The following is an 11774-nucleotide window of genomic DNA, read 5'->3' on the forward strand; positions in this document are numbered from 1 at the left end:
TCCTTCCCTCTTACCTCCTTCCCTCTCTCCTCTCTCCTTCACTCTCTCCCTCCTCCTTCTCTCTCTCCTCCTCCTCATGCTGGCTCGGGTTCTATTCTTCCTCTGGCTGCTAGTCTTCTACTCCCGGCTCAGAGAGAAAATGGGGCTACCTCAGTGTTCCTGGCGACTCGGATGCAGAAACTGTGAGTTCTTGCCTCCTTGTGTATGTGTGTATGTGTGTGCCTGCATGTGTGTACCCCACTTATTGTGAATATGTTTCCACCAATCGGTGCCGCTCTGCTCCCATCGCTGCCACTGACTGCCTGAATTGGTCATTCATCATACTGGCTCACTCTTTGACATAAATTAGATCAACTTTAGTGTTTTACATTCCCCAGCCAGACCCATCTCTCACCAAATGACTCAATCTGTCCGTTCTGAATTTTTACCTGCACAAAGACGAAAGGCCCCCCTCCTCTATTACACTCTTTTAATCATTTTGCTCTCTCCCTACCCATCTCTTCTCTCTTCTCCCTTTATCCTATCTATTCTCTCTCCCCCTCTCCTCTCTTCCCCCCTCTCTTCTCCTCACAGACCAGTCTGAACAGTATGATGAGTATGTACAGTGAGACTGGTGACTATGGCAACGCCAACGTGAGTGGCGAGCTGCTGTTGAACATCAGCTACAGCTATAAGACAGGCGCTCTTAACGTCCTGGTGAAGGAGTGTCGCAACCTGGCCACCGGCGATGAGAAGAGGCAACGCACAGATGCGTAAGGGCACACACACACACTTATTTTTAATTTCACCTTTATTTAACCAGGTAGGCCAGTTATTTCACCTTTATTTAACCAGGTAGGCTAGTTATTTCACCTTGATTTAACCAGGTAGGCTAGTTATTTCACCTTTATTTAACCTGTTAGGATAGTTATTTTACCTTTATTTAACCAGGTAGGCCAGTCATGTCACCTTTATTTAACCAGGTAGGCTAGTTATTTCACCTTTATTTAACCAGGTAGGCTAGTTATGTCACCTTTATTTAACCAGGTAGGCTAGTTATTTCACCTTGATTTAACCAGGTAGGCTAGTCATTTCACCTTTATTTAACCAGATAGGATAGTTATTTCACCTTTATTTAACCAGGTAGGCTAGTCATGTCACCTTTATTTAACCAGGTAGGCTAGTTATTTCACCTTTATTTAACCACGTAGGCTAGTTATGTCACCTTTATTTAACCAGGTAGGCTAGTTATTTCACCTTTATTTAACCAGGTAGGCTAGTTATTTCACCTTTATTTAACCAGGTAGACTAGTTATTTCACCTTTATTTAACCAGGTAGCCTAGTTGTTTCACCTTTATTTAATCAGGTAGGCTAGTTATTTCACCTTTATTTAACAAGGTAGGCTAGTTATTTCACCTTTATTTAACCAGGTAGGCTAGTTATTTCACCTTTATTTAACCAGGTAGGCTAATTGTTTCACCTTTATTTAACCAGGTAGGCTAGTTGTTTCACCTTTATTTAACCAGGTAGGCTAGTCATTTCACCTTTAATTAACCAGGTAGGCTAGTTGTTTCACCTTTATTTAACCTTTATTTAACCAGGTAGGCTGGTTATTTCACCTTTATTTAACCTTTATTTAACCAGGTAGGCTGGTTATTTCACCTCATTTTTACCAGGTAGGCTAGTTATTTCACCTTTATTTAACCAGGTAGGCTAGTTATGTCACCTTTATTTAACCAGGTAGACTAGTTATTTCACCTTTACTTAACCAGGTAGGCTAGTTATTTCACCTTTATTTAACAAGGTAGGCTAGTTATTTCACCTTTATTTAACCAGGTAGGCTAGTTATTTCACCTTTATTTAACCAGGTAGGCTAGTTATTTCACCTTTATTTAACCAGGTAGAACAGTTATTTCACCTTTATTTAACCAGGTAGGCTAGTTATTTCACCTTTTTTTAACCAGGTAGGCAAGTTATGTCACCTTTATTTAACCAGGTAGGCTAGATATGTCACCTTTATTTAACCAGGTAGGCTAGATATTTCACCTTTATTTAACCAGGTAGGCTAGTCATTTCACCTTTATTTAACCAGATAGGATAGTTATTTCACCTTTATTTAACCAGGTAGGATAGTTATTTCACCTTTATTTAACCAGGTAGGCTAGTTGTTTCACCTTTATTTAACCTTTATTCAACCAGGTAGGCTGGTTATTTCACCTTTATTTAACCAGGTAGGCTAGTTATTTCACCTTTATTTAACCAGGTAGACTAGTTATTTCACCTTTATTTAACCAGGTAGGCTAGTTATGTCACCTTTATTTAACCAGGTAGGCTAGTTATGTCACCTTTATTTAACCAGGTAGACTAGTTATTTCACCTTTACTTAACCAGGTAGGCTAGTTATTTCACCTTTATTTAACCAGGTAGACTAGTTATTTCACCTTTACTTAACCAGGTAGGCTAGTTATTTCACCTTTATTTAACCAGGTGGGCTAGTTATTTAACCTTTATTTAACCAGGTAGGCTAGTTATTTCACCTTTATTTAACCAGGTAGGCTAGTTATTTCACCTTTATTTAACCAGGTAGGCCAGTTATTCCGCTTTTATTTAACCAGGTAGGCTAGTTATTTCACCTTTTTTTAACCAGGTAGGCAAGTTATGTCACCTTTATTTAACCAGGTAGGCTAGATATGTCACCTTTATTTAACCAGGTAGGCTAGATATTTCACCTTTATTTAACCAGTTAGGCTAGTCATTTCACCTTTATTTAACCAGATAGGATAGTTATTTCACCTTTATTTAACCAGGTAGGCTAGTCATTTCACCTTTATTTAACCAGATAGGATAGTTATTTCACCTTTATTTAACCAGGTAGGCTGGTTATTTCACCTTTATTTAACCAGGTAGGCTAGTTATGTCACCTTTATTTAACCAGGTAGGCTAGTTATTTCACCTTTATTTAACCAGGTAGGCTAGTTATTTCACCTTTATTTAACCACAAGTTCTCATTTACAACTGTGACCTGGCCAAGATAAAGCAAAGCAGTGTGACACAAACAACAACACAGAGTTACACATGGAATAAACAAACATACAGTCAATAATACAATAGAGAAAGTCTATATACAGTGTGTGCAAATGAGGTAGGATAAGGGGGGGAGGCAATAGATAGGCCATAGTGGCGAAATTATTACAGTATGGCAAATTAAACACTGGGGTGATAGATGTGCAGAAGATGAGTGTGCAAGTAGCGGTACTGGGGTGCAAAGGAGCAAAATAAATAAAATAAATAACAATATGGTGATGAGGTAGTTGGATGGGCTATTTACAGATTGGCTATGTACAATTGCAGTGATCAGTGATCTGTGAGCTGAGTCTCCAGCCTCAGTGATTTTTGCAGTTCGTTCCAGTCATTGGCAGCAGAGAACTGGAAGGAAAGGCAGCCGAAGGAGGAATTGGCTTTGGGGGTGACCAGTGAAATATACCTGCTGGAGCGCCTGCTGCGGGTGGGTGCTGCTATGGTGACCAGTGAGCTGAGATAAGGCGGGGCTTTACCTAGCAACGACTTATAGATGACCTGGAGCCAGTGGGTTTAGCGACGGAAATGAAGCGAGGGCCAGCCAACGAGAGCGTACAGGTCGCAGTGGTGGGTAGTATATGGGGCTTTGGTGACTAAACGGATGCACTGTGATAGACTGCATCCAATTTGCTGAGTAGAATGTTGGAGGCTATTTTGTAAATGACATCGCCGAAGTCAAGGATCGGTAGGATAGTCAGTTTTACTAGGGTATGTTTGGCATCATGAGTGAAGGATGCTTTGTTTGCGAAATAGGAAGCCGATTCTAGATTTAATTTTGGATTGGAGATGCTTAATGTGATTCTGGAAGGCGAATTTACAGTCTAACCAGTTACCTAGGTATTTGTAGTTGTCCACATGTTCTAAGTCAGAACCGTTCAGAGTAGTGATGTGGGCAGCGATCGGTTGAACAGCATGCATTTAGTTTTGCTTGCATTTAAGAGAGGTTGGAGGCCACGGAAGGAGAGTTGTATGGCATTGAAGCTCGTCTCGAGGTTAGTTAACACAGTGTCCAAAGAAGGGCCAGAAGTATACAGAATGGTGTCGTCTGCGTAGAGGTGGATCAAAGAATCACCAGCAGCAAGAGCGACATCATTGATGTATACAGAGAAAAGAGTCAGCCCGAGGATTGAACCCTGTGGCACCCCCATAGAGACTGCCAGAGGTCCGGACAACAGGCCCTCCGATTTGACACACTGAACTCTGTCAGAGAAGTAGTTGGTGAACCAGCCTAGGCAGTCATTTGAGAAACCAAGGCTGTTGAGACTGCCGATAAGAATGTGGTGATTGACAGAGTCAAAAGCCTTGGCCAGGTCGATGAATACAGCTGCACAGTATTGTCTCTTATCGATGGCTGTTATGATATCGTTTAGGACCTTGAGTGTGGCTGAGGTGCACCCGTGACCAGCTCGGAAACCAGATTGCATAGCGGAGAAGGTATGGTGGGATTCGAAATGGTCTGTGGTCTGTTTGTTTACTTGGCTTTGGAAGACCTTAGATAGGCAGGGTAGGATAGATATAGGTCTGTAGCAGTTTGGGTCTAGAGTGTCTCCCTCTTTGAAGAGGGGGATGACCGCGACAGATTTCCAATCTTTGGGGATCTCAGACGATACGAAAGAGAGGTTGAACAAGATAGTAATAGGGGTTGCAACAATTTCAGCGGATAATTTTATGAAGAGAGGGTCCAGATTGTCTAGCCCGGCTGATTTGTAGGGTTCCAGATTTTGCAGCTCTTTCAGAACATCAGCTATCTGGATTTGGGTGAAGGAGAAATGGGGGAGGCTTGGGCAAGTTGCTGTGAGGGGTGCAGGACTGTTGACCGGGTCGGGGTAGCCAGGTGGAAAGCATGGCCAACTGTAGAAAAATGCTTATTGAAATTCTCGATTATCGTAGATTTATCGGTGGTGACAGTGTTACCTAGCCTCAGTGTAGTGGGCAGCTGGGAGGATGTGCTTTTATTCTCCATGGACTTTACAGTGTCCCAGAACTTAGTGTTACAGGATGCAAATTTCTGTTTGAAAAAGCTAGCCTTTGCTTTCCTAACTGCCTGTGTATATTTGTTCCTAACTTCCCTGAAAAGTTGCATATCACGGGGGCTATTCGATGCTAATGCAGTACGCCACAGGAGGCAGTACGCCACTGAAGAACATATGCTTACTGTGAAATTACACACACTTCATTATCACACATTCACAATTGAAAAAGAACACACACCTCTTAACATCACAGTTCCTGACCGTCAGCTCAACTTGAACCAATCCATGAGTGACGTGTGACCTCAGCATGACCCACAATAACTGTGACATTCATGGTATGTCAGAGTAACCTTAGCGAAGCCTTGGGGTGATCATATGGATCACGGCACACCGGTCTTCCAATGGAGTGTGGCTGAATGTCTTTTCCGTTGGCAGCTATGTGAAGGCCTACCTCCTCCCAGACAAGTCTCGCCAGAGCAAGAGGAAGACCAGCATCAAGACCAACACAATCAACCCTGTATTCAACGAGAACCTTAGGGTGAGGGAGTGTTTGTGTGTAATGTAATGTAATGTAATTATAAGCATGGCTGAATTGTGTGTGTGTGTGTGTGTGTGTGTGTGTGTGTGTGTGTGTGTGTGTGTGTGTGTGTGTGTGTGTGTGTGTGTGTGTGTGTGTGTGTGTGTGTGTGTGTATGAACTTGTGTGTAGCTTGGGAAACAGTAATATTTAATGAGTTTGTTTTTGTGATCATGAGAATGTGTGTCCTTGGATGGGATCAAGTTGCCTGGAGACAGTATGTGTGTCAACAGGAGTGTGTCGGTCAGCAGGTGTTCATACTGATGTAGGAGCTTAACTTGATCAACTTTCCACATAATAATTCACATTATTTATTTTCCTGCTGTGGCAAACTGAATTAAGATCCTACATCTGTACAGTATATAAAGAAATGAAGCCTGCTCCTCCCATGTGTTTTCATTAACCTGTACCACCATACCTACAGTGTATAGCCGTCAATAGACTTCATCTCAAGCACCCCTGCTGACCCCTGCTGACCCCTGCTGACCCCTGCTGACCCCTGCTGACCCCTGCTGACCCCTGCTGTACCCCTGCTGACCCCTGCTGACCCCTGCTGTACCCCTGCTGTACCCCTGCTGACCCCTGCTGACCCCTGCTGTACATGTGTTATTCCTGTAAGAGCATCGGCAGGAACTGTGATTTTTGTACTCAGTCCTACTCTCCTGTCGTCGCTCTCTCCTGTGCTGTGTTTGTGTAGTATGTGATCAGCCACTCCCAGTTGGAGACACGAACGCTGCAGCTGTCTGTGTGGCACCATGACCGCTTCGGACACAACAGCTTCCTGGGGGAGGTGGAGCTGACCTTTGACTCCTGGGAGTTTGACAGCAACATGGAGGAGTGGTACTCTCTGCAGCCCAAGGTATCCTGTGTGCAGATGGACAATAGTGTATATGTGTGGATTTATACAGCACTGTATGTTTATCAGTGTTAAATACTGTAAGTAGATTTGTTTTATGTGCAGCTGGACAGTAGTATGGACTCCACGCTCCAGTATAAAGGGGAGCTGACCGTGGTTCTGAAGTACATCCCTGCAGAGAAGAACCTCATGCTACCCCTGGACCAGGTCCAAGGTGCTCCACAAAATCCTTCTGTTTTAATTGCTCCAACCCATCACTAACACATATCATTCAACTAATGACATTTCATGAAAGACTGTTTGGAATTTTGCTCATTCACCTCTCTCCTCCCCTCAGTGAAGAAAGGCTTTCTGAAAGGAAAGAAGTCCAGCATCAAGCTGCCTAAAGGAGGTATGGTGGAACTGCTGGTCAAGGAGGCCAAGAACCTGACCTCTGTCAAGTCTGGAGGCACTTCAGACCCCTTTGTGAAAGGGTGAGACCCAGATAGACCCATTCAGTTTCATCCAGCCTTCATTCCTAGTAAGAATGATGGGAAGGACCTAGTACCTACCTAATTCCAATTCCTCTGACAGTTTTGGATGTCTTGTTTCCTGTCTCCCCATCGATCCAGGTACCTGCTCCCTGACAACAGTAAGTCTACCAAGCACAAGACGGTGGTGGTGCGTCGCTCGGTCAACCCCCAGTGGAACCACACCTTCACCTACTGTGGCCTGCAGGCCGGAGACCTGAACAACGTGTGTCTGGAGCTCACCGTCTGGGACAAGGAGGCTCTGGCCAGCAACGTCTTCCTGGGGGGAGTTCGACTCAACGGAGGGACAGGTCTGTCTGTCCGTCTGGGAAGAACCAGGGGCTGGGATGGGCTGTTTGGTATTGGACTTCTCTGCTGTTCTCTCTTCTTTTATTCTGTTCTCTGGTATTCTCTTCAGTTTAACTCCAGTCTTCACTTCTCTTCTTTTCTCTCTTCTCAGAGGTTATGGTGATTTGTAGCATATTCAGTCAGCATAACACTGTAGGGATATGGAGTGTATGGAACAGATAGTGATGATCTATTGTCTCCCTACAGGCCAGAGCTATGGGAACGAGGTGGACTGGATGGACTCGTACGGAGAGGAACAGCGGCTATGGCAACGCATGATTGACAACCCGGAGGTCCCCCAGGAGTGTACACTGATGCTGAGATCCAGCATGTGCAAGCACAACACATGAGATGGAGGGAGGGAGGGAAAGAAGGACAAAAGAAAGAGGGACAGAGAGAGGTGGCAGAAAAGGGAGAAACAGTGGAAGGAAAGAGGGGGAGAGAGAAAAAGAGAAGAAAAGAAAGAGAAGGACATTGGTTGACAGTGCTCCATGTCCAAGCTCTATCCCGCAATACAGAGCTGATGACATCACTCCACTTCCTGACCCTTGAACCCTAACCTCTGAGCTACCCTGATCCTGCACTGGGGTTCATAGTCCTCTATCTGGTAAAGAGGTCAACCAGTCATGCCTTACACACACATGGCCATTCCCAGCCAAGACCAAGCGCTGCTGCTACTGCTACTACTGCTACTACTGCTACTACTACTAATACTACTACTACTACTACTACTACTACTACTACTACTACTACTACTACTACTACTACTACTACTACTACTACTACTACTACTACTACTACTACTACTACAAAGTATATATCCCTCCAATAAAGTTCCAGACACTTATAGAAGGTGGTGGCCCAACGCCCTATTAAGACACTTTATGTTGGTGTTTCCTTTATTTTGGCAGTTACATGTATGTAACATAATGAACAAGCACATTGTCATTTGTATGATCTGATCTGACTATGCACAACGCTCTCCTCTCCCTGTGTTGAGACTACATGAGGTAGAAGTTGTTCTTAACCCCAGATCTAGGATCAGATTGCTCTGACCTGCTCTTAACCATAACCATTTAGGGGGAAGATAATGTATCTGACCTTGCATCAGTGGCTCAGGGTAGCTTTTACCTAGGCTTTGACTCAATCAGAACCGACGTTGGCAGACATCCGCTTAGCGGGTGTTTTGTTTCGTATCCACGACAAGCTAACGCATGGAGTCCGCTTGTGGATTTTCAGCTCTAACGCAGTTCCACTTCAGACACCGCCAAAACAAACGATATGGGGATCTAATAGAATCTAGTCCCTACTCTCATAAGGTAACTTCTTCAAAGGCACTTAAGGGTTGATGCATGCTGAGTAGATTTAAACATTCCCATAGTATACTGTAAAATTATAATATGGGTGTGTTCAAGATTGCATTGTTTAATGCAATAATGTTATTATGCATCATTTTTGAACGGATAAACCCCAGTTTCAAAGTGTTGCAGAATTGCATTGTAACTAATCCTGAACACACCAATGGTTTTACTGTAGTTTTGATAAAGCACACGTTACGAGTAGAGTGGCACAAATAGCCACTTCATCAACAGATATTTTTGGACCTCATTTTAGGTGGAAACAGAGATTAAGGCAGAAATCTAACCAGAGATCCAGCAGCACCAAATTGCTGATAGAAATGTATTGTGTCAAGTGTGGAATAGAGAGTCAGGGGGGCAGTTATATCTGCACCACAGGAAACATTTTGCCCCAGGAGCCTTGTGGAGATGGGAGGAGGATTGCATGTTCCAGAGTGAACCCATGTCCAGGCCACCCTCTCAGTCATAGGGAGAACTCAATTGCATACTCCTCCCATCCTCTCTCCTCGCCTCCTTCTAAAAACCCACTGGAGGAGAAAGTCAGAGGGGAGGGACCTTTGGCTTTTTCATCCAATGGGTTTTGAGAAGAGAGGACGTGAGGAGAATGTAATTGAAATTCTCTCTATGACTCATTGAATAGAACACATCCGTCAGCCTGTCTGTAGCCCAGGCCCCTGTGACCTGTCTGTCCCTACGACCTCATTGGATGAGTAATAGCACTTCTAGTATCCCCCCATAAGTGGTTCTGAAGTCTTGGCATGTACCTCGAATGGCACCCTGTTCCCTATATGGGTGATTCTACAGAAGTGGTGCAAATTGGGGGTTTGGGGAAAAAATCACATTTGTATCTGATTTTTCCTAAACTTTCAGCACACATCTTATATGTTAGATAGACATATCTAATACTCACACAAATTTGTATTGCAAATTTGAACTATTGTCCTGAATTTCTTACCAGGAAAAAAATGTGTCACTACCAGCATTGATCATTTGGGTTAACCTTCTATTAATGTTTTATTTGCATACAAAATTGTCTAAATAATAAAAACATGATTTTTAACCGGACTTTAAAATCCTTTAAATTGAATTTAGAGAAATATAATCTCTATTGTTCTTCTGTAAAATGTTCAATGTTGATTGTAGAATCTAAAATGTATTGATTGATTTAATTACTTATGTATCTGATTCATTATGTTGCTTGATGTATAAATTGTAACTTTTCCTATCTTTATTTTAGCAAAATGAAGAGTGTCAATGGATATATATTGGGTATATATTTTTGTATAGACATTACCATTGAGGGCTTCCATCATTTTAAAGTAGTCAGCTGGATGGGGATTCTTATGGGTTGGGAGCATTGTCTTCTTCAAATTGAGTTCCCTATGGTTTGTAAACCAAAGACTTAAGTTCTTGTCCGAGAGCATGAGCCAAGACCAAGATTTAAACCAGTACATTGGTCCCAAGATCCATACCTAGGGAGTTGAGACCATGACAAGTTAAATACAGAATTTATGTGGACTTGAGTGGTCTCAAGACCAAGACCACAAGATCAAGACTCCATGGGCCCTTTCTTCAATTCTAAGAAACTTGAGTGGAGTAAAGTAGAGTATAGTTCACTGGAGTACTGTATAGTACAGTACAGTACAGCACAGCATAGCACATTATAGACATCTATGTTTGGGCCAAATAGATGTTAATGTTTGGGCTCTTTAAGGATTGGAGCCCCTCTGCTGGCTGTACATCTTAATACACTTTTTCCTGAAGTGTGCTCTTGACCACTACCTACATGGTTGCTCAGGATGTAAAGCATGGCGCTTGCAACTTTAAAATGGAGATAGCCTCAATGGCGCTGCCTGTGCTGGCACAGATGCCATAATGGCACAGATACAAAGATGAGACCTCTATCAATCTCTATGGTGTCAATTGTTTTGGTTGTGACTGCTTTGGTTGGACAATTTAGACCAATTTAGACTTTTGGACAGATGTACATCCCACCAAATACATATTTTGGTCCCATAACCATACTTTACATATTTCTTGAAATATTAGATGTTGAGTAGTGACACTTCTTAAAAATACATGAAGATTTATTAAACCTGCTCACAAATTTGATCCAAAATGCTTGCAGACAGACTACTCACTATGTGGCCATGCTAGAGAGGGGTGCAATCCCATCAGCTGGAGATATATGTAGGGGTGTGGCTTAATGCAGATTCATTCTACAGTCTTTTAATGTGTGTGTTTTATCAGTCTTTAACGGTAGTGACATCAAAAGGTGGGCCAGCATTTTTTTGAAAAGTATGTTTTAAAATAAACAAATCTACTAATTATACCAGTATCTTTCAATGTAATAATAGAACAACTCAATATGTTCTGTTGAAATAATAATACTAAAACTATTTAAAAAATCATGAATTGCTTTATTTTCAAACATGAAGTTTAGGAGTCAGGGTGTGAGACAGACATCTCTCAATAGAAACAGGTATATAAACAATGACTTTGTGCTATATTAATTGAAAAATATGTTTGTTATTTCCTTGAAGTGAATTAGAATATATCATGATGTAATGAAATGTCCTAAGTTTGGAGACTTAAATGTTTTTCTAAATCGTTTATTTTTAATTTTTATGTGGGACAGCAATTTACAACACTTCTGTAGAATACCCCAAATACTCTATAGGGAAAAGGATGCCATTTGGGCTGCAGGCTTGGTCTCAGTGTAGTCACAGCCTACTATCATAACCTACAGTCTACTGTGGAATGCAAGTCTACATATTCACCATTGTCTGAGTTCCTGTTATACTCTGAATTCTGAGTGTAAACAACCATTGAAAACTACAGAATACAGTAATAATAATACTATTAAAATGGCATTTACTGTGTAGATGAGTTGCGTGCAATACCCTGCTACTGAAGAAACACTAGACGTGTCTAACAGCATGTTACTGTCTGTTTTAATGTCCTCTCATTCAAAACTAAATTGTTCGATTTGACATTGCAATGTGACTGAATCAATCTCTTATTTTGTTTAAAATGTATTATCAGAATATTTTGAAGAATAAACAACACATATCATTCCTCAGATGACTTCTATGT

General features: G+C 42.1%; 1 protein-coding gene across 3 annotated transcripts in view; it reads left to right on the plus strand.

Moving 5' to 3' along the window:
* The window catches only part of sytl5 (synaptotagmin-like 5), a 91082-nt gene extending 79317 nt beyond the window's left edge, over positions 1-11765 (plus strand). For 2 of the 3 annotated variants that reach the window (XM_071354776.1, XM_071354774.1), the window contains exons 11-18: positions 114-182; positions 574-752; positions 5467-5569; positions 6305-6466; positions 6569-6677; positions 6801-6936; positions 7075-7283; positions 7528-11765. In XM_071354776.1, the coding sequence (XP_071210877.1) occupies positions 114-182; positions 574-752; positions 5467-5569; positions 6305-6466; positions 6569-6677; positions 6801-6936; positions 7075-7283; positions 7528-7670 (1110 nt within the window). In that variant the 3' untranslated portion in view covers positions 7671-11765. The remainder of the gene's footprint in view (positions 1-113; positions 183-573; positions 753-5466; positions 5570-6304; positions 6467-6568; positions 6678-6800; positions 6937-7074; positions 7284-7527) is intronic. The other variant, XM_071354775.1, reaches the window with a different exon arrangement.
* Positions 11766-11774: the final 9 nt, after the last annotated feature.

The sequence above is a fragment of the Salvelinus alpinus genome, chromosome 20 (assembly GCF_045679555.1).
Source record: "Salvelinus alpinus chromosome 20, SLU_Salpinus.1, whole genome shotgun sequence".
Classification (NCBI taxonomy): Eukaryota; Metazoa; Chordata; class Actinopteri; order Salmoniformes; family Salmonidae; genus Salvelinus; species Salvelinus alpinus.